This window comes from Urtica dioica, chromosome 9 (assembly GCF_054948205.1).
Source record: "Urtica dioica subsp. dioica isolate 48M chromosome 9, U.dioica_male_clone48M_v1_H2, whole genome shotgun sequence".
NCBI lineage: Eukaryota > Viridiplantae > Streptophyta > Magnoliopsida > Rosales > Urticaceae > Urtica > Urtica dioica.
The window spans coordinates 8,420,335-8,444,836 of NC_142764.1; the positions used below are offsets into that span (position 1 = coordinate 8,420,335).

Consider the following 24,502-nt stretch of genomic DNA (forward strand, 5'->3'; position numbering starts at 1 on the left):
GGAACATGTTCTATGGGTAAGCTATTCACCAAAGGCACCCTTTCTTGCACCTGAATAGAGAAAGTAATTATAAATATATACATACATATATAGATATATATATATGTATAGTCTCTTTTCTCTTCTTGGCATTATCTCCTTTTCTTTTTCCTTTTCCTTTAACAGATATCTTCTCAATTTTTGAGATTTTTCTATTTTTAGGTGGTCGACCATGTCTTCGAACAACTACGGGAGCATGAATTTGATTGCTCTCAATAATGTCTTTGGCAGGAGCAATCTCAGTGTGACTACTATTGTTCATTACTTCATCATTTTCTTTATCTTGAGTAACTTTTACCTGAAAATCTTCCATCCATGCCAATTCCATAGCGGTTGGAATTTCTTGTCTGAAATGCAAGCCCAATCTGCCATATTCTCAAATTTCTTCTGCAATTTTTGAAATCGTTCGGCTTCGGGATTTTCGCTGAAATCAGCATAAGAAACTTTGATCTTCGTGTGACCTCTTCTCAAATTTTTTCTCCAGTGCGATAAGGCATACATTGTTGGTACATTTTTAACTCCCATTTTAATAAGAACTGAAATCGATTGCCTGCACAAAATTCCTTTAGATTCAAACAATCGACATGAACATTTCACTTCACAATTTTCTTTGCAAAATTGAACGCTGAAATGGACTTCCTTGCTTCCTTCTTTGAAAAACATGGCTTCAACTACATCAAAATTCTCTGCATCAGCTACACCAGCTACTTCACAGTAAAGCTTCGATGTTACCTCCTTTTGAAACTCTTTGAACTTTGCAATAGTGTAAGCCTCTTGAAATTGTTTTTCCAACACAAAATGAGTCACACATGGAACTAATGAGTTAAGAGACTTAAAATCGGCTTTATTTTCTTTCTCAACCTTGTCTCCTAGAGCACAATCATATTGCTCAACAAATTGCTTCAATGTTGTCTTGGAGTTGACATATGCATCAAAAAAGGAATTCATACTTTCACTACGTTGAATAGTTGGCATTCCAGCCCAAAATGTGTCTTTAACAAACTCCGGTACCCATCGGTATCTTTCTTCATACAAGCTAGACAACCACACATTTTCTTGAAGGCTGAATTCATTAAGAAATAACTCCCATCCTTTTTTAAACTCTTCCACTAATAAGGAATTGTAGACCACATTTTTAAGTGCTTTTTTAATTGGGTAATTAAGCTATATAGCCTCCTGAAAATAGGCAATTTATTTTTAGCCCACATTTTGTTAGTAAATGGTAAATAGCCAGGAGGATTTATTTACAGCCAAAATATGACTAGACTACCCTTTTGTTTTTCCGCCCAGTTTCTTTCAATATTTACACGTAATCAAGTCAAATATTTTGTTATTAATGCTCGCGAATATCAAGGAGGTAATTATAACCATGTAGCTGCGTTCACACTTAACCACAACCGCTCCCATTTATAGTTTTTAAAAAAATGAAAGAGAACCGAGAGAGAGAGAGAGAGTCGAGAGAGAGATCGAGGGAGTGAGAGCTCGAGGAAGAAGAGAACGCTAGACCGGACCACCACCAAACACCCCGTCATGAGCGGAACCAAAACCCGTGCGCGCGCTCGGACTGGGGAGTCGCCGGGAGTTGCCGAGAAGAGATTGACGAGGAGTTCAGCTAGAATCAAAGAGGACCGTCGGAATTCATCAAATTGAGAAGGTATTTCCCGTGAAAATTCATCAAATTGAGAAGGTATTCATCAAAGAGAACCGTCGGAATTCAAGAGATTGATTTTTTTTTCTCGTGCTCCCTGTTTGAATTTTCCGAGAAGAGAAGAATCTGCGTCCAAAGGTCCCGATCGATATTATGGACTCCGCGAAGAACAGTTTTTTTTTTTTCAGTATGTTCGTGTAAATAGAAATCATATTTACAGTATATTCGTGTAAATACGAAGCTTATTTACAATATATTCATTGTAAAAACAAAGCATATTTACAGTATATTCACTGTAAATACAAAGCTTATTTACAGTATATTTACAAGTATGAAAAAAAATTCTGGAAATATTTTGAGCACAAAAATTCGGGAAATTATAAATATATGGAAGACAAATAATAGCAATGAATGAACAATATATTTACAGATTTTATCCATAATTAATTGCACGAAAATAGAAACTAATTACCTAAAGTCTGTTGGAATTGATCTAGGATTTTAAGAAAAAGTTTAACGCTTCGGAAAGCGGCGGAATTTTAAAAATTTTCTTTTCAAGTAAAAAGAGTTTTTTACTAACCTAGACAAAGAGCAAGCACATGTAAATAAAAACTATTATGAGCATAGAAGTTTACTAACCTTTCTTGAAGCTTGAACTTTGAGAAGCTTTTGGAAAGTTGCAACGCTCGTCTCCCTCGCAGCACGTCTCTCTTTCTTTCCTCGCCAACTCGAGCAACCACGAAAGTTTCTATCACATGAATCACTCGAGAAAAAAGGAATTAGTGAGTGGGCACTTTTAAACACGACGACTCGAGAACAAGTCTCAAAGTCGAAGAGCTAAAACCACTAGGTCAAATGAGGACCTAGGTGCCAAAACAAAAACAAAAATAACTAGAGAGAGAGAGGAGAAATCGGCCACAAGGTCTAGAGAGAGAGTCTCTCAATCTCTAATTTATGTGGAATGAATCAAATGAGAGGAATGAGGTGGGGTATTTATAGGAGGAGGATTACCTTCAAAAGGTAGTTTCCTCATACCCCTTGCACGTCCAAATGAGCTTCTAGAAGCCTTTGGATTTGTTTCCTCATTTGCTTTCTCTCTTAGTTGGCCGAAAATGCACTTTCCTTCTAAAGGAAATGTGTTTCCTCTTTTTCTTTTGGAAAGTATCTTCATACATCAATGCACAAAATAAACTCTCTTTTTCTCTATGGGGCTGCACGAAATTAGTCTCCCATTCTCTTGGGTTGGACGGCCAAAGGGCTTCCAGAAAGCCTTTCTAGATTTTTCTTTACTTGTTCATGACAACATAAGAAAAGCCCATTGAGAATTTTCAAGTAAAATTCTATGAAATGAAATTAATCCACAAGGCCCAATGAACACATCATGGCCAAGTGATCTAGGCCATCATATGACCATGTCAAAAAAATTTATTGACATTCATTTCATGCTATGTCCAAAAAGACAAATTTACCCTTTTGACAATTTTCGTAAAACTTGTCTCGTTCTTGTTTTGACTTAGCTTCTAGTTTAACTATTCCTACTAGATATTATTTGTGACAGTGACCTCATGGATCCAAATGAACAAAGCTTGAGCTAAACACTTGGACTCAAAAGTTCACAAACCTTTTCCAAGTTTAGCTTAATGCCAACTGACTCCACTAAAGAGTTAACACTGAAAATCTCTCGGTTCAAATGAATTTATTTTCTACTCAAGAATTCAACCAAATTATGATGAGTGGATCCACTGAATATTATCTATGTTTTACCTTTCATGAATATCATCAGCTAGTCGGGATTTACAATATTACCATTTTACCCTTCTAGCTGTTATTTCCTCAACTCCTTTGTTGCTTGTGAATAAGTCAGAAATAATGTATTGACGAGGAGCTAACAAGTCCCATTGTTTCATCCAAAAGAGTCAGGACTCAATTTGGACGCTGGCCAGTTCATTTATTCACATTCCAAGGAACAAAGCATGAGGTGATATACATTGCATTTCAACAATCTTGTACATGAATTCCATATCTATGAGAACTTCACAACGTTACTCGTGACATTCTCACAACTTAGTACTTCACCAATAGGCCTTGTTCGGAATCACATAGTGATTCCGAACTCTGACTTTCTCAAATGAGAATACGTAAGGTGTGAAATGACATGTCTCATTTCAGGATTAAGGTAAGCACGATGCAATTCATACGTAGTGACTTCGAGACATAAGAGGTTAAATGGTTTGTTCTTATCTTGACTCTAGAAGTGCACTGGTCAATTCAGTACATTCGGAAGATACCTAGAAGAACTATAGAGTCTCCAACTCCCAATGCCTCATAACCAGACATCATAGATTCTTCTAACAATCATACTGAGGTCAATAGTCCTTTGACCCTTAGATTGCGAATGTATCGTTTTAAGCAAACTACGAAGAGTTTGTTCATGCAAATCTACATTTGTCTCTTCGTAAGTTGTTAAGTTTGTTTATGGACTAAAGACTAAGTTTTATCATAAAGCTTCAAACAGACAAAGAAGAATGAATGAACGTTTCAACTTTTTATTAATGAATAAGCAATTACAAGCAAGAGTCTTCGTAAGACTATATGACATCAAATGTACATAAATAGATACTATTACTCTTCTTGTGGGCACCACTGACAACAAAGTCAACGCCGAAAATTTCCAAATACATAACAATTAATGGCTGAGAACTTTCAAAATCTGCTCAAAATTCAAATTTCAAATTTGAAAACTTCCCTATTCGGTTTCAATATTTAATTCGAAATTAAAAAAAAACTGCCTAATTAAAATAGCGTAAGGGCAAAAATGTAAAACTAATTCAATTAATAAGCTGCCACGTAAGCAAGATGGTTATTTACGGGAAATTAACGAAATGGTGACTAAAATTAAATTGCTACACGTTCTGTGGCTTAAGCAACCATTTATTTGTTTTTAATTTCCTTATAATCTTGAAAGCCACTTAACTTTTCGGATATCTTCTTCATTATGTGCCATAAGCACCATCGATGACGAGTGTGGGGAAATACAACTTCAATTGCTTTTTTCATGGCCCTGTCTTGATCAGTAATTATGGCATTAGGAGCGTGGTCAGACATGCAAGCTAACCTTGTTTTGAACAACCAAGTGAACGTTTCCGTATTTTTGCTTGATAGTAATCCACATCCGAATAAGATTGAGTGTCCGTGGTGGTTAACTCCAACGAAAGGAGCAAATGGCATATCATACTTATTCGTCAAATATGTTGTATCAAACGTTACCACATCCCCAAATTCCTCATAAAGTGCTCTACTCCTTGCATCAGCCCAAAACAAATTTTTTATGCGTGCCTTGTCATCCAAGTCCATCACATAAAAGAAATTGGAATTATTACCTTGCATTCTAGTAAAATATGCATGAATTGCCTCGGCATCTGTTGTCAATAGTGCCCACAAGAAGAGTAGTAGTGTCTATTTATGTACATTTGATGTCATATAGTCTTACGAAGACTCTTGCTTGTAATTGCTTATTCATTAATAAAAAGTTGAAACGTTCATTCAATCTTCCTTGTCTGAAGCTTTATGATAAAACCATAGTCTTTTAGTCCATAAACAAACTAAACAACTTACGAAGAGACAAATGTAGATTTGCATGAACAAACTCTTCGTAGTTTGCTTAAAACGATATATTCGCAATCTTAGGGTCAAAGGACTATTGACCTCAATATGATTGTTAGAAGAATCTATGATGTCTGGTTATGAGGCATTGAGAGTTGGAGACTCTATAGTTCTTCTAGGTATCTTCCGAAGGTACTGAATTGACCAGTGCACTTCTAGAGACAATATAAGAACAAACCATTTAACCTCTTATGTCTCGAAGTCACTATGTATGAATTGCATCATGCTTACCTTAATCCTGAAATGAGACATGCCATTTCACACCTTAGTATTCTCATTTGAGAAAGTCAAATTTCGGACTCACTATGTGATTCCGAACAAGGCCTAGTGGTGAGGTACTAAGTTGTGAGTCTGTCATGAGTAACTTTGTGAAGTTCTCATAGATATGGAATTCATGTACAAGATTGCTGAAATGCAATGTATGTCACCTCATGCTTTGTTCCTTGGAGTGTGAATAAATGAACTAGCCAGTGTCCAAATTGAGTCCTGACTCTTTTGGATGAAACAATGTGACTTGTTAGCTCCTCGTCAATACATTGTTTCTAACTTATTCACAAGCGACAAAGGAGTTGGGGAAATAACAGCTAGAAGGGTAAAATGGTAATTTAGTAAATCCCGACTAGCTGATGACATTCATGAAGGGTAAACATAGATAATATTCAGTGGATCCGCTCATTATAATTAGGTGAATTCTTGAGTAGAAAATAAATTCATTTGAACCGAGAGATTTTCAGTGTCAGCTCTTTAGTGGAGTCAGTTGGCATTAAGCTAAACTTGGAAAAGGTTTGTGAACTTTTGAGTCCAAGTGTTTAGCTAAAGCTTTGTTCATTTGGGTCCATGAGGTCACTGTCACGAATCACATCGATAGGAATAGTTAAACTGGAAGCTAAGTCAAAACAAGAACGAAAATAGTCAAAAGGGTATTTTTGTCTTTTGAGACAAAGGATGAAATGAATGTCAATAAATTTTTTGACAAGTTCATTTGATGACTTAATGTCACTCGGCCATAATATGATTAACTGGGCCTTGTGAATTAATTTCATTTCATAAGAATTTTATTGAAAATTCTTAATGGGCCTTTCTCATGTTGTCATGAACAAATGAAGAAGCTTCTAGAAGCTCCTTCTAGAGAGACTTGGGCGCCTACCCTAATAGAGAAATAGGAGAGTTTATTTTGTGCATAAATGTATTTAGATACTTGCCAAAAGAAAAAGAGGAAACAAATTTCCTCCAAGAGGAAAGTGGGAATCGGCCAAGTGAGAGACAAGGCAAGGCCTTGAACAAAATAGGAAACAAATCAAGGCTTCTAGAAGCCTTGAGTTGGCCGAGTGTCTCAAAGGGAAAAAAGAGGAAATTGCTCATGAATATGTGATATTCTATAGAAGAGGAAACTACCTTATTGAAGGTGAGACCTCTCCTATAAATAGGAGCTTCATTTCCTCACATTTGATTCATCCAAGTTTAAGAGATTTGAGAGACTCTCTCTCTAGAACTTTGGCCGAAAATCCTCTCTCTCTCTCTCTAGTTTATTTTCGATTTTTTCTTATCTTGGCACCTAGGTCCTCACTCGACCTAGTGTTTAGCTCTGCGACTTCGAGACTCGTTCTTAAGTCGTAGTGTTTAAAAGTGCCCACTCACTGATTCCTTCTTTTCGAGTGATTTAGTGATAGAAACTTTCGTGGTTGCTCGAGGTGCCGAGGAAAGAAAGAGAGACGTGCTGCGAGGGGAGACGAGCGTTGCAAACTTTCCACAAGCTTCTTCAAAGTTCAAGCTTCAAGAAAGGTTAGTAAACTTTTAGCTCATATTGGTTTTTAGTTACATGTACTTGCACTTGTCTAGGTTAGTAAAAACTATTTTACTTGAAAAAGAAATTTTTTAAAATTCCGCCGCTTCCCGAAGCGTTTAATCTTTTTCTTAAACCCTAGATCAATTCCAACAGCATCTTCAACTCCTTGTCGTAGTCGTCTAGCTTTCTCAATGAAGTTTCTGCAATCTTTTTCTGAGAATGGAACATTATCGTGACCTCCCGCTTCGACTACAAACGAATGGAAGTTTTTTGCTACATTGATTCCCGCCCTGTCGTTGAGTTCGAGTTTTCTTTGAACAGTGGTGCTTATCTCCTTATTGCAGTAGAAAAACCGCGACTTCCGAGGACTCAATCCGTGATTGTGTTCTAGAATGACAGAATTTATTTTGCATTTTCCATCCTCAAATATGGTACCATTGACTCTAGCTTTGCAATCCAATCATGTTAGAGGATTAGGAACTAAATAATTTTTCTTGCAAGCTTGAGACTTTCCTGCTCGAGAGCATGACAAGGAAAAAAAACTTCAATCTATTATCTGACGAGTTTCGTGATGTTTTTCTTTTGATTCCAAAACCCTCTTGCTTTCCATATTGTCTGTAGTACTCGAACAAATCATTGAAAACATCAAACTTCATTCCAGACTCAGGGGCATTTAGAACTTCACAGTAATCGCTACTATTTTTTTTTCCTTCCCCACACGTATCATCTTCTTCATTTTCTCTTCCAGCCAAATCCTAGACTCCTGATAAAAAAACGATTTTAAAAAAATATTTACAATATAAAAATAATGATTGAGCCACACAAGAGGAAGAACAAGAAGATTAAAAAAAACAGTAGCAAGAGTACACAGATGAATAATAATTATTTTCATACATAACCAGAACAAATACCCAAAGTAAGAGGAAAAAGAGGGAAAAAAAGAGCAGAGTACGTACATTCAGAAGATGGACAAACAAGAATAACAAATGGAGATACGGAAGAGAAACTACAGCAAAAGTAAGCCTCCAAGACTTTTGGTATTCTATTCTCTTTAATAAATCCAAATGTTATATATTAAATATTTCCATGTCAGCAAAAATTGATAAGTAGTAAAAATAACCCGAGTACAAAGTCTGGATAGTTAGCATTTTTATATATATATATATATATATATATATATATATATATATATATATATATAATATATATGTATATATACTAGTTTTATAAACGCGCGATGCGCGAGTTAGCAATTTTTTATTTTTTTAAGTCAAAAAGAAAAATAAGTAAAATAGAGTAAGTTGAAGACTTTTAATTATATTAAATTAAATCTAGCAAAATCGTTGTCAATGATGTTTAAAAAATAACAAAATTAAAGAAAAAAAAGATATAGAGAAATAGAAAGTAAAAAAAGTTTCTTATATTTATATTAATATAAAATCTATGTATAGTTTTTCAAATAATATATATATATATATATATATATATATAAACATATACATAATGTATGTTATTAATATAGTATAATATAATATTAGTAATTATGATTATAATATACATAAAATAATTATACAAAATATATTGATGAGAGAGGGAGGAAAAAAAACTGTACAAAATATGTTGATGAGGGAGGAAAAAAAATTTTTAAAGGATAAGGGTTGAAAAAAAAAAACAAAAGCCAAGGGTTGGAAAAAAAAATTAAAGGACAAGAGTTGGGGAAAAAAAAAATTCAAAGGTCAGGGGCCGGAAAAAAAATAAAAATAAAAATAAAAAATCAAAGGCTAGGGGCCGAAAAAAAAACGCCATGTATCGCCTCCTGGCGGCACCACGTGACGGCTCCAGGATTCAAGTTGAAGGAGAGGTGCTCCTTATTAACTATATATATATATATATATATATATATATATATATATATATATATATATATATAGTTAATAAGGAGCACCTCTCCTTCAACTGATGGAGATCCAAAATCAGCCGTGTAACAGGGTGACTTTGGAACGAGAAAACAGTCTCAAGGCAAAGATAGGTGAGCTCAATTATAAAATTACCAAAGTTTGGTGCCAAAAATCGCGTGAGCTTTGGCTTCAAGATGGCGATGCGAATTCTCGGTTCTTTCATATGGCGATGATGGTAAGAAGAAGGAGAAACCACATTGGGAGTATTAAGAATGACGAGGGTGTGACGCTAAGAGATAGGATGGGGATAGGGAATTTTCTGAACGAAAAATTTGGAGAATTATTCCTTTCCTCAAATCCGGACCCACCTGAGGAATTGGACGAGCTGATTCAGCCAGTAATTTCAGCGGAGGATAACAATGCAATGGAGGCTATCCCGAGCAAGAAGGAGATAAAAGATATGGTGTGGTCGATGGAGGGTCTCAAGGCTCCCGGGCCGGATGGGCTCCAAGGTGTCTTTTACAAGACTTACTGGGATGTGGTTGGTGGATCGCTCGTGAAGTTCGTCCAAGACTTTTTCAGGAAGAGGAAGATGCTTAAAGCCATGAGCTACGCCCATGTAGTCCTAATTCCTAAGACTAATGGAGCCGAGACCTTTGAGAAGTTCCGACCTATCAGTTTGTGCAATTTTTGTTTCAAAGTGGTGACAAAAATAATCACGAGCCGGATTAGAAGGCACCTCGACAAGACGATCTCTCCTTTTCAATCGGCATTCGTTCCGAGTAGGTGGATAGCGGAAAACTCCATTGTGGCGAGAGAGATTATGGCGATTATGGGCAAGAAAAAAGGCAAAGAAGGGATTGTGGGCATTAAATTAGATATGAGTAAAGCTTATGACCGTATGGAATGGAGCTTTATTAGGCGAGTCCTCCGATGCTTTGGATTCTCGGACACAATGATCAAGCTCATAGATCAATGCATGTCTTCGGCCTCAAGCTCTATTATGTTAAATGGAGGAGTGTTGCCAAAAATCAAACTCTCGAGAGGGTTGAGACAAGGAGACCCATTATCTCTGTACCTATTCATTATTGCCATGGAAGTCCTCTCTAGGCTCCTCATGAGAGAAGAAGGGAGAAACCGGCTCCGAGGAGTAGGGATCGGAAGACGAATTCCAAGAGTCTCACACCTTATGTTTGCGGATGATACGATGATCTTTTGTGGAGCTAATAATCATGAAGTCGAGGTGGTTTGGAATTGTTTAGAGAAATATCAAAGGTGGTCGGGGCAACGGGTTAACACCCAAAAATCGGGCCTCATATTCTCCTCGAATTGCGCTGAAGAGACTATTGCGGAGATTAAAGCCCAACTTTCGATGGATACGTGCGATAAGGAGATCTCGTATTTGGGAAACCCCTTGTTCTTGAGGAGGAACAAGTCGGAGAGTTTCGGAGTCCTCGAGAATAGAGTCCTTAGTCGATTGGAGGGATGGATGGCCAAGACGACCTCGAGGGCGGGAAGAGCGACTGTTATTAAATCGGCGGTTCAAGGCATTCCGGCGTATGTGATGTCAACTTTTAAACTCCCAAAGACCTTCAACCAGGGGCTCGATAAAGGGGTGAGGAAGTTCTTTTGGACCGGGAAGGTCAATGAGGAAAGGTACATGGCGTTGACCAGGTGGGACAACATCTGCCAGCCGAGAGACAGGGGAGGCTTGGGGATCAAAAAATTTGAAGATATTAATGGCTCCTTGCTTGCGAAGTTAGGATGGCAGCTAGCGATGGAAAAGGACCTGTTATGGGCTCATATGTTTAAAAGCAGGTACTATGAATCTTCTAAATTTATTTTCTCTGAAAAGAAAAATAAAGACTCGAGTGGCTGGAAAGAAGTTTGGGGAATGAAAGAGATGATTAGACACTACTACAAAAATAGGATTCTACAACGCTTAAAAACAGTTGTAGAATGATTCTACAACGCTTCTTAAGCGTTGTAGAATCCTGCGTTGTAGAAGCTTCTACAACGCTTAAAAATCCGTTGTAGAATCCAACAGCTTTCTACAACGCTTAATTATCCGTTGTAGAAACTAAGCTTCTACAACGGATTCTTAAGCGTTGTAGAAGCTTCTACGACGGGTTGAATCCATTGTGTAATTTTTAAACATTTTCAAACATCTCGCCGCGGCGACGTATAATTTGCGCCGCGGCGACATATTCTACAATGGATCTTCAATCCGTTGTAGAAGCACGTCGCCGCGGTGCGAAATATACGTCGCCGCGGCGAGTTATTTGCTGCGGCGAGGTACGTTCCACGCCGCGGCGAGAACATTCTACAACGGAAAATAATCCGTTGTAGAATCAACTCGCCGCGACGAATAATACACTTCGCCGCGGCGAGAAATTCGCCGCGGCGAAGTCAAATCTTAGCCGCGGCGAGATTATTCTACAACGGATTATCATGCGTTGTAGGAAGGGGATGAATTTTTTTTTAAAAACTCGCCGCGGCGAAGAAAAAATCTCGCCGCGGCGAGACTAAGATTTCTAATTTGCCTGCTCTCGGTATCTTGTCTCGCCGCGGCGAATAATATTTCCCGCCGCGGCTCGAATTACTTGCCGCGGCGAGAAAAAAAGTTTGCCGCGGCGAGAATCATTTATTTTCAATCCAGAATCTGTTTTTTACACGATACTAGCACCTGAAAATAATCTTCAATACAAAAAATATCTAATATATACATTCATCTTCAAATATCCTCATCTTCAAAACATTCAAAATCTAATATATACATCTTAAAAAAAACTAGCTAATCATCACAGTTAATAAATGTTTGTACATAACTTACCCATTCTTCCCTAACTCTCTCTAAATCCTCCTTTGTATAGGATTTCTTATTTTCTAATTTTCCTACACCTCCTACGACTATATCACGCATATAAGAAATGACAAAATACCCGCATTCCGTGTTTCCCGTTTGTCTCGGAGCGTCCCAAGCCTTGATGTACGTTGATTGCCCGTTACTATGGGCGTTTTGATGCTCGAGCTTGAAATCAACAAGAACCCTATATAACACGGAGATTATAAGAGAAAAAACATCTAGAACGATTTATAATGAAAATTATTTAAGAAATCAAAATATTACCTTTTTATCAATCGATTTAAATCGATTGGGATTTTATTTCTCAACGGGTCAAAGAACATAGCGCTATTTCTCCAAAGGTCGAGGACAACGAGCATCCAATGCGCACCTTTGTTATACGGCATCAAAACTAATTCACCAAATTTGCAATCTCGTACCACGTTTCCAACGTCCTTGACTCGTTTTGACAAATAAGCCTCCTCGTCGTCATTTTCGATATACGAACTTAAGCTCGGATTAATAAAACAATAATTTCGAGTCTTCTTCGCCTTTTCTAGCCTCGAGCGTAGATAGCTATGACAAACAAATATTTAGTTGATCAAAACACTAAATATTGAATATTGATATTAAAAAACGCATATAAAGAAAACTCTTACTCCATATAAACCGTTATGCTCCCCGCGCCAATTTCCAAGTATTGCAAAAAATCGGAGATGTCTTCAAATGACACAGGAATCGGGATAGCCGCGAGACTTGGACTAACATTGACCATAATCACATCCCCTTCCGGTAACATTACTTTGTTGGCATGTTGAGCGAGCAATCGATACTTGGGATTAATCACCTTGTACGGAATCTTCTTAGCATCATCGATGCTAGCTTCACTCTCAAAACCGAGCTTTGAGAGTTGTTTGACAACCGGACCGCGACTCTCTATTCCCGAGTCCATTTCCATGAGTCTCTTTGGCCACGAGACAAACCCGCCTATAGCATCTTCAACGGTTTGAGCTTCTTCGGTGGGAATTGGCAATTTTGCTTTTTTAATCAAAACCTCCAAAACGGCCACGCGTAAATTTCCTTCCTCCAAAGGTGAGAAATGAACTACGCCTCCATTCATGTACGCTCGCCCATTTGCAACATGAATTGTGCCTCCAAACTCGGTGTCATCAATGAAAAGAAGACACTCGACGCTTTCATCCGAACTCGGTGTCACCGGCGTGGTTGGATTCAAAGAGCAACTAGCACGAACACTATTAGGTTTTTCCACAACAATAGGATCGATCTTCGGACGATCATCAACAATGATAGGATCGATCTTCGGACGATCATCAACATCGTCGTGTTCTAAGCGAATCAAGAATTTTATCAATAACTTAATACCAAAACATTTATCTTTAATAAATAGATAAAAAAAATTAAACATACCTAAAGAGACCGCTTCATTGACGTGTTCTTCAACATTTTCCATCTCTTTATCATCAACAACGTTCGCGTTGAGATTCCCTTCCACTTGCTCGACACTAGGCGACTCGACATTAATGCTACCATTTCCACCGAAGGCCTTCATCACCAAAGACTTTAACTCGCTCATTTCCCGACGCATCTTCATTACTTCTTCGTTTGGCGTTGGAGGAACAAAATACTTAAAACGCGACGTGTGTTTGGATTGACCGCAAACTCGCGACGTTCCCAAAGCTTCTTGCAAAACACTCTTTCCCGATTCCGGCAACCATGTCCCTTGCGATGCTTGTTGGGATAACGTTTTCTACACATAAAATTATTTGAAAATAAAATTACAAGGTTAATTGTTATAACAAAGGTAAAGAACTTACGATTTTTTCTCCCATCAATTTGTCTTTCTCATCCTTGTAGTTATCTACGTCTTTCATTCGCGAGTCAATCCAAAGTTCCTCTTTCGTAGGCCATTCCCCCGTTTCGTCATGCTAGTAAGAAGTAATTATATAATAAATTAAAAAATAATTGCAACATTTGAAATAACTAAAAGAAAAAAATGAATCTAACCTTTTCTTGATCAAGCTTTCGATATCCATTTCGGCCCGTTCGAGATTTGTACACACTTTTTCCGATATTTGATTTCCCATGTTCCGATGTTTGTTTGAACATTTCGGTTCGCCTATACTCAACAAATGCTATCCAATCTTCTTCGGTGATACTTGTATAGTATTTCAAAATACAAGCCGGTCTCTTTAAGGCGATTGGTTCATCGATTATGTCTTTGAGTAGATCGTTGTATATCTCATGACGAAATAACCTTGCGGCTTCTCCGACTCTCATAAGGCAATCGTGTTTTTGTTCGATAGGAATCGTAAATCCTTCTTGCATTTCGTTCCAAATCCGTTCTTTAATTTGGGCGTTGTCTTTACATCTCCAATCACGCATCGAAAGTGGAACGTGTTCTCTTGCTAACACGCCAAAGTAACTCGACAACTCATCACCCTCTTTACCGATTGGTTGCCCTTTATCATCAAATTGTACCGGGATTTTTTTACCAAGTGTTTTAGCCTTATTAACCCGACCCATAAGAGTGTTTCTTCGTTTTCCTTGTTCATCGGAGTTAAGCGCTAGTTGTCTTCTAATTTTTCTTTTACCACTACCGCTAGAAGTAGTAGTAGTGGACGACATTGAATCTAATAAACAAAATTCAAATCATAATTTCAATTTTCAACTCAAATGTTATCAAAATTTCAACTCAAATGTAACAAAAATCAAATGTAAACTCAACTCTAATCACAATATAAACTCAAATCCAATCCGATTCTAAACAAAAACACAATTTCAATCCCAATTCAATCTACTATCAAATATATTTCTCAAATCAAATCAATATCAAACTTCAATTCAATAAACTCAAATCCAATACAATATCTCCTAATTTCAAATCAATATGGAATTCACACTAAATAAGTTCATGTAAAAATGTTCAAAAACATTACCCGGAGTTGGACGAGCACAAGGGCGGAGAAGAGAAGGTGGTGAGGCGAGGTGAGGGCGCGCGGCGAGGGTGGGCACGAGCAAGGTGAGGGCGCGCGGCGAGGGAGGGCGGCGTGGGCGCACGGCGAGGTGAGAGAGGGCGGCGTGGGCGCGGCGCACGGCGAGGAGAGGGAGTTGAGGGTCGGAGAGAACGCGCGGGAGGGCGCGGTAGTTCAGCGAAGTGAGGGACGGAGAGAGAGAGAGGGGCCGAGAGAGAGAGCGTGGCGGAGAGAGAGAGGGACGGGCGGCAAGAGAGTGGTGGAGAGAGAGAGGGACGGGCGGAGAGAGAGAAGGACGAGAGAGATAGTAGTGGAGATGAGAAGAAATGAGAATGAGAAATGAGAGGGAAAAAAACGCTAAGTATAGATATGAATGGGCGCGGGTAGTTAAAAAAATTTGAAAATTTCAGATTTTTTAACGCTCCTACAACGCTTATTCTAAGCGTTGTAGGATCTCGCCGCGGCGAAGTGTATTTCTCGCCGCGGCGAGATGATTCTACAACGCTTAGAATAAGCGTTGTAGGATCCTCGCCGCGGCGAAACCAAATTCTCGCTGCGGCGAGAGTTACCCAGAAACGTCTCGTCGCGGCGAAAATGTGGCATCGCCGCGGCGAGGTAACCCTAGATGTCCTCGCCGCGGCAATATACAATTTCCGCCGCGGCGAGACCTTTCTACAACGCTTAAGTAAGCGTTGTAGAAGCCTCGCCGCGGCGAAGGCTAATTCCCGCCGCGGCGAGGAATACATTCGCCGCGGCGGGAATTGTATGATGCCGCGGCGAGAGTATATGTCTGGAACATGGTGCTCTCGGTAAGTTTTTCGCCGCGGCGACGACTTGTTCCCGCCGCGGCGCAGGACTCCTGCCGCGGCGGGATTTGTACCTCGCCGCGGCGTGATATGTCGCCGCGGCGAACGCATATTTTTGCCGCGGCGAGGACATTCTACAACGCTTATGGTAAGCGTTGTAGAATGTCTCGCCGCGGCGAAGTAGAAAGTTCGCCGCGGCGAGTGACACGAGACTTGTGATATAAATTCTCATTTCTGGTCTTTTTCACTTTGAACTCTCTCATAACCTCACTCGAAAAAATATTTCCAGTACCTTTTCTACTCATTCTAGAGCGTCCTCGTTTACTAGTCTCATCTACACATTCAAATCTTGTAAGTTCTTCTTTAACTTCTTCTAATTGTTGTTCTCTTGATAGTTTACTAATTAGAATTGGTAATTTTTTGTATAATTAGGGTTTTTCTATGAATATGAGGAAGTGGATGTGGGAGAATAGATTGAATGAGATATATCGGAAAGGTGTAGATGAGTTTTGTGATTTTGCTAGAGAGAACATGGTAGATTTGAAATCTATTCGTTGTCCTTGTATTAAATGTGGAAATCATAAACATTTTTCGATTGATGTCGTTCGGACCCATTTGTTTGCATATGGAATAATGACCTCGTATCAAAGATGGTTCTACCATGGTGAGGTTTTTCGTTCTACGGCAAATGAGGATGATGTTGAAGATGATATTGATGATATGTGCGGAATGATGAATGATTTGGAGGACGATTTTGTTGAGCGACCGGAATTGTTTGAGTCCATGATGAATGATGCGGAGACACCATTATATGAAGGGTGTACAAGCTATTCGAAGTTGTCATTTTTAGTTACATTATTTCATTTGAAGGCGTCGGGGGGTTGGACAAACACTAGTTTTACTCTATTGTTGGAAACACTGAAAGATGCATATCCGAAAGACAATAAAGTACCTTTAAGTATGTATGAAGCAAAGAAGACTTTGGGTACATTAGGCATGAAGTACGAGAAATTCCATGCGTGCCCAAATGATTGTGTTTTATATAGACACGAGTATGAAGATCTAGATGAATGTCCGACGTGCAAAGAGTCACGGTGGAAGAAGGGTAAAATTCCATGTAACGGGGTTAAAGGAGTTCCAGTTAAGGTACGTACATTTTCATCACTTGATTAGGAAATACATGTAGCTCATATTCATTATTTATTACTGATTTTCATTAAATATATTTCAGTCGTTATGGTACATTCCTCCAATGCCGCGCTTTCGTCGAATGTTTAATAGTGTCAAACACGCGAAGAACATGGTTTGGCACTCCGAAAAGCGTATCGATGATGGTATGTTGAGACATCCTGCTGATGCTGCACAGTGGAAATCATTCGATTTAGAGTATAAGGATTTCAGTGTTGATACTCGAAATTTGCGCCTTGGTTTAGCTTCTGATGGAATGAACCCGTTCAGCATGATGAGCAGTAAATACAGTGTTTGGCCGGTTATACTTGTGAACTACAATCTCCCTCCAAAGCTATGTATGAAGAGAAAGTTCTTGATGTTAACGCTTTTGATTTCAGGACCGAATCAACCAGGAAATTATATTGATGTCTATTTGGCACCGTTGGTCGATGATTTGAAGATGTTATGGGAGAAAGGGATGGAAGTTAAAGACGCTTACCGTGGAGATTCGTTCAACTTAAGGGCAATGTTAATGTGGACTATTAACGATTTTCCGGCCTATGGAAACTTGTCAGGATACTCTGTGAAATGCTCGATTGGTTGTCCAATTTGCATGAAAGACACATCTTCCATCCGTTTGAATCATGGTAAGAAAACTATTTTTCTGGGTCATAGAAGATTCTTACCAAGAGATCACTCGTATAGAAGATTGAAACAAGCGTTTGATGGAAATTCAGAAGAACGACCCCCTCCTAGAATTTTGTCTGGTGAAGATGTCTATGAGATGATTAAAAACGTCAATGAAGTGCTTGGGAAAAGAAAGCGGAGTGCTAGTACTAAAGAATCGTTCAAAGAGAATCCTTGGAAGAAGAAATCGATTTTCTACGACCTTCCTTATTGGAAGACACACTACGTCCGGCATTGTCTGGATGTTATGCACATCGAGAAAAATGTTTGCGAATCGCTTATTGGTACACTTCTTGATGATCCAAATAAATCGAAAGACGGAATACAATCTCGATTGGATCTCAAAGAGATGAATATAAGAAGCATTTTGCATCCCGAGGAGGGGGGTGGGAAAAAAACAAAATTACCACCGGCAAAGTACACTCTAGATCGAAAGGAGAAAAAGAAATTGTGTAACTGGTTTGCTTCTATTAAAGTCCCCGAAGGTCATTCGTCAAACTATAAGAGGTTCGTGTCTTTGAAAGATTTGAGGCTTACTGGAATGAAGACGCACGACTGTCATGTGCTGCTACAACAAATGTTGCCTCTTGCTTTGCGAGGAATTGTGCCAAAAGATGTGAGGTTTGCAATATCAAAGATATGTGTATTCTTTAACTCGATTTGCTCGAAGGTCATCGATCCAACTCGATTGGATTTAATGCAGTCAGAATTGGTGAAAACTCTGTGCTTGCTCGAAAAGATCTTTCCACCTTCGTTTTTCGACATAATGATCCACTTAACCGTCCACTTGGTACGTGAAGTGAAATTAGGAGGGCCCGTATTTTTACGGTGGATGTATCCAATCGAACGTTATATGAAAGTGTTGAAAAGCTACGTGAAGAACTACAATAGGCCGGAAGGAAGCATAGTTGAAAATTACATAGCAGAAGAGTCGGTTGAGTTTTGTTCTGAGTATTTAGCTAAAACAGACGAAATTGGGTTACCCAAGAATACCAATTTTGATTCAAAACCTCTATCTAAAGGTATTTTTTTAACACTTTATTTGTTTATTTAAATTATATATGAACATTATTTTTAAGTATTTGTATCATTATAGGTACTTATTCGATCGTCAACCGAAAAGAATGGGAGCAAGCAAGTCTCCATGTGCTACACAACGTTTCCGAGGTCAAGCCATTTGTTGATATTCATTTGAATGAGTTGAGAGTGAATAATCCAAAGAAGGGTAGAAATGAAAAATGGTTGCAAGAAGAGCACAACCGTTTGTTTCAAAACTGGCTTGGAAAACGCTTATTTAAAGAGGTAGGACATTCATCTACGTTGAGTAAACTATCAGGCGGGCATTCCTCAATGGTTACAAGGTACACTGCTTGGTCTGTTAATGGTTTTACATTTTACACAAGAGAACGAAACAACAAGCATCCCGTACAAAATAGTGGTGTTACATTGTTTGCCGAATCTTTACATGTTTCGTCGGCAAAAGATAAGAATCCAAAACATGCTTTTATGAAGTATTACGGATACATTGAAGATATTTGGGAACTTGATTATTGCGGGTTGCGAGTCGCTTTATTCAAGTGCAAATGGGCAGACAATAATCACGTTAAATTTGATAATGAAGGAGTTACAATTGTCGACTTTAGACGGATTGGCTACGAGAATGATTCATTTATTTTGGCTTCGCAAGCAAGTCAAGTGTTTTATGTTTCGGATCCAGCAAATCCTGAGTTATCGTTAGTCGTTCATATGAAAGCGAGAAACGGTAACGAAGAAGAAGACGAAGACATGTCTCGCATTCCTCCGTTCACATCAGGATTACCGCCAATTGATCAAGAGATGGATGATTTTGATGATGACGATGTTTCACATCTACTTCGTAAGGATATAGATCCTATTTTTGTTTAATATTGAACATTTAGATAATGTATTTTCATTTTGGATTTGATGTTATTCTCCTGTAGACAACGTTATTTTCCATTCAAAATTTCTCTATACAATGTCATTTACATTAACATTACATTTCTCCGACATCGCCGCGGCTGAGTACAACTCTCGCCGTGGCAGGATCATCTCGCCGCGGCGAAATACAAATCCTGCCGCGGCGAGGACCCTTCTACAACGCTTAAACAAGCGTTGTAGAAACCTCGCCGCGGCAACGTATATTCCATGCCGCGGCGAGGATATCACGCCGCGGCGGGAATATTACCTCGCCGCGGCGAGACTAGATCTTAAAAAACACAGACTCTCGGTATAAAAAAATGAAAATCTCGCCGCGGCGACATATAAATCCTGCCGCGGCGAGGACCCTTCTACAACGCTTAAACAGGCGTTGTAGAACCCTCGCCGCGGCAACGTATATTACATGCCGCGGCGAGGGTATCCCGCCGCGGCGGGAATATTACCTCGCCGCGGCGAGACAATGTCTTGACTCGCCTCGCCTGGCCGAGCTCACCAGCTCGCCTCGCCTGGCCGAGCTCATCAGCTCGCCTCGCCCAGCCGAGCTCACCAGCTCGCCTCGCCTGGCCGAGCTCATCAGCTCGCCTCGCCCGGCCGAGCTCATCAGCTCGCCTCGCCCGGCCGAGCTCATCAGCTCGCCTCGCCTGGCCGAACTAAACTGTTGTAGAAACTTCGCCGCGGCAACGTATATTCCATGCCGCGGCGAGGTCATTACGCCGCGGCGGGAATATCAACTCGCCGCGGCGAGACAAGTTCTTAAAAAACACAGACTCTCGGTATAAAAAAATCAATTTCTCGCCGCGGCGAAATACAAATCCTGCCGCGGCGAGGACACTTCTACAACGCTTAAATAAAGCGTTGTAGAAACCTCGCCGCGGCAACGTATAGTCCATGCCGCGGCGAGGTCATTACGCCGCGGCGGGAATATCAACTCGCCGCGGCGAGACAAGTTCTTAAAAAATACAGACTCTCGGTATAAAAAAAAATCAAACTCTCGCCGCGGCGAGGTGATATTTTAGCCGCGGCGTAGATCACTCGCCGCGGCGGAAAATATACTGTGCCGCGGCGAGAATAGTCACGCCGCGGCGAGAAAGGTACCTAGCCGCGTCGAAGAAGCACTCTACCAGGTACTCATTCACTTTTTTGCAATATTTAACCAATTCTCCAACTAAAAATGATCATTCAATTAAAATTTCTACAATAAATAAAACAAACCAAACGAGTCTCAAACACACAAATAAAACAAACCAAACGAGTCTCAAACACACAAATAAAACACACCAAGCGAGTCTTAAACTGAAACTTAAATTTAAAAAGAGTTTGAAATTTATATGGAAGAGTTGGTGTTGTTGGTTCTTGAAATTTACTCGTCATTCGGTGGTGGTGGTGGTGGGTTCGCCGGATATTAAGGAGGTGCCATATGCGGTGGCCACTGTGGTGGTGCGTACGGATAGTCGAAGTACTGAGGATATGGAGGAAATAACACCTGATTCTCTTGGTTGATGTCCCACCGAGAGTAGAGATCGTTCAACTGATTGATGTGAGAGGCGCCATACTCCGCTTGTTGGTGCATGTACTGTTGCGTGTGTTGGAACCCGCCGACGAGATAGTTGGAGCAATGAGCAATGTAGTCGATGGTGGCGGGGTCGATTACCGGAGGTGCTGGTAAGCGCAATAGGGGCTCCGCTTCCCCCTCTTCACCCTCTTCCTCCGCTTCTTCCTCTTCCTCCGCTTGTGGATCCTCCCTAATCTTGTACCGCTCGATAATGGAATCCGTAATAGGCCCCATTGAACTGTGTATCGTATCCCTTTTCGAGCGTGGTACCCCCGCATTTGTACAAAGGCCGGTAATGATCGCCGGATATGGCAAACCGTGTCGTTCATTAGTATAGTCGAGTTTCTTCATCCAATTATAGATGAATCGACCGACGTTAATGGAAAGGCCTTTAACACTGCAGAACAACACCTGGATACGATCCTCGTCGAGAGTGGTGAAGTGTTTGATTGGATAGAGACGAGCGCAAACAAAGTAAATCCACGCTTTAGCGATCCTGGTGAGTTGGTCACGCTTGAGTACCCTTTTTCCTTTTTCAGTGACCCAATCCTCTCCCGGAATGCACAACACCCGTGACATCTCCTCATGGCTGCAACTTCTTAGCCATTCTCGATAGCCCTCGTTCTCGAAAGGCACATCTGGGGTCCCAAGAAGATCGTTGATAGCTTCGATACTCATATCGACCCGTTTCCCACGGACCGTCACAACATCACCTTGGGAGTCCGGCAAGTTTGCGTAGAATTCGTACACGAAGTTGACGTTCGAATCGAACTCGGGTACAGCACAATACCTCCCCCAATCATGACCAACTATGCTGTTGCGGATTTGCTTTCCTATATCCGACGTATTGCTTACATTGAATCCTCTCTCATGGATAATGTTACGCGGCAAGATTTTGTCGTAGCGTTCCTCTGCGACCTTGCTAGTAAAGATACTCGAGTTGTATTCCTCTTCGGGAGACTGTTGACGAGGTCGCTTGCTTTTTACTTTACTCTGACCTCTGGAAGAGCTCGGAGCCTTGGAGGCCGTGTTTTTAGTTCGAGGCATTTTCAAGCTCCTACAAAACATAATCATAAACAATTCTACAATTAACATAGAACAAATTATATATCAATTCCAAGAATATATATTTAAGTACATGACAAATTAAAACAATTCCAACAATCACAAATAATTCATAAACAATTCGACCAATCACAAATTCATGAACAATTCGATCAATCACCAATTCATAAACAATTCAATCTCAACATTAATATACATAACCATTTTAACCACTAACCTATGTAACAATATGTCAAACACAATCCGGACATTTCAATTTAACTCAAATTCTCATTCAAATTCACTCATTCAAATTCCACTAACCTAAATTCACTCATTCAAATTCCACTAACCCAAACCCTAATTTCTTGTTCTAATAAGAGAAAATCAAACAAAACCCTAAATTTGTGAATTCAAAAAATCAAACTATATGCAATTCGGGTAAACAACAAGAAATCCATATCAACAACACCAAATTAAATCAATATACACCTTAAAAAACTTTTAAAATCATACCTTACAATGACGCGGCAAGAGAGAGAGAGAGAGAGGCGCGGGAGGAAGCACGGCGAGGACTCGGCAAGAGAAAAGTGACGGCGAGGACAAGGCGAGAGAGAGTTGGCGGCGAGGACAAGGCGACGGCGAGATTTTGGGGCGGCGAGGACGTGGCGAGGGATTTTGAAAGAAAAAAACTGGAGAGAAGCGGCCGAAAATGGTTGTCTCGTGTGTGGGTATTGGAAAAAATGAGAAAAAAACTGAAAACGGCCTTTTATAGTGAAAACCTAAAAATTCTCGCCGCGGCGAAACGTTCCTACAACGGTTATAATATCCGTTGTAGGAACGGGTCGCCGCGGCGAGATTCCTCCCTCGCCGCGGCGAGACAGTTTCTTAAAAAACTGCTTGGCCACGGTATCCACCTCGCCGCGGCGGAGGATATTTCTAGCCGCGGCGAAATTATCTCGCGGCGGCGAGAAATAGTTATCGCCGCGGCGACATGAATCTACAAAGCTTGTAACAAGCGTTGTAGAAAGAGTCGCCGCGGCGATGTTTAAATTGTGCCGCGGCGAGACCCATCCGTCTACAACGCTTTTACAAAGCGTTGTAGAAAGTTCTCGCCGAGGCATAAATCACGTGGTGCCGCGGCGAGGATTCTACAACGGATAGTTTAAACGTTGTGGAAAATCTGAAATTTATGTACTTCTACAACGCTTAGCTTTAAGCGTTGTAGAAACTATCATATCCTACAACGCTTATGCATAAGCGTTGTAGAAACACTGAGATTCTACAACGCTTAGCCATAAGCGTTGTAGAAACACTATGTTTCTACAACGCTTATGTTAAGCGTTGTAGAATCCCTAGTTTCTACAACGCTTATGTTAAGCGTTGTAGAAAGTGAGTTGTATAATCCAACATTTGTAGTAGTGAGAGAAAATACTAGATACCTGGTTGGGAATGGAGAAGACACCTGGGTGTTCAAGGACAAATGGGTGGGCACCGAGGTGATTCCATGGGCTGAGAGTTCATGAGGAGGCGAGAGTTGGAGAGTTGCTGGAAGAAGGGGATGGCAGTTGGAATTGGGCGAAAGTCAGAGAGTGGTGTGGTCGGGATACGTGTAGGTTGATTGAGCAGACCCGAAAACTCCCTTATAATTCAAAGGACAAACTGGTGTGGGAGGCTTCAGAGAATGGGATTTTTTTCGGCCAAATCGGCTTATTTACAGCTCGCCCGAGCTTCCTTCAATCCCAAAAAAGAGCTGTGGAGAGACTTATGGAAATTGAGAATTCATGAGAGACTCAAATTTTTCTTGTGGAGAGTGGGAGTGGAAGGGATGCCCACAACGGTGAAGCTCGCGAATATCTCAGCTAACAATGACAGGTTATGTCGGGCTTGCCACAAAGATGAGGAAACAATCAACCATGTTTTCCTGAACTGTGACATAGCTAGATGCTTCTGGCTGGCGGTTGGTAAAGGTCGCAGATGGGATGGGTCGTTTTCGAGCGGTGAGGATTTGCTTCAACAATTGCTCATCAGTAACAAGGACTGGAACAAGACGGGAGGGAGACTGAACGAAGACATCATAAGAAACACAATTATCCTGGAAGCGATCTGGAAGTGGAGAAACGATAAAGTCTTCAATTGGGTGACGAGGCTCGATGAGGAGCTGATGCATAGGACAGAGGTGAGAATTAATGAATTTTGTAATATTCCCCATAACAACAGCAGGAATAGCAGGATCGAGGATGAGGAGAAGCAAGCCAAGTGGACTCGGCCACCTCCAGGAATAATCAAGATTAACTCTGACGCGGCTTTCTCAAATGGCAGAGCGGCAGTGGGGCCGGTAGCCAGAAACGATGAAGGGAATATTAAGTGCTTTGGAGAAGCAGGGTCACGGCGACATCGGCTATCGAGGCG

General features: G+C 40.3%; 1 protein-coding gene across 1 annotated transcript; it reads right to left on the reverse strand.

The window, feature by feature from the left end:
* Nucleotides 1-333: 333 nt before the first annotated feature.
* On the reverse strand, nt 334-7,596 carry LOC149384817 (protein FAR-RED IMPAIRED RESPONSE 1-like; the record flags this gene model as incomplete). The annotated part of the gene is made up of 3 exons (XM_089626166.1): nt 334-1,102; nt 4,662-5,114; nt 7,301-7,596. Coding segments are annotated over 3 exons (1,518 nt in total), but the record flags the coding sequence as incomplete, so codon positions are not given.
* Nucleotides 7,597-24,502: the final 16,906 nt, after the last annotated feature.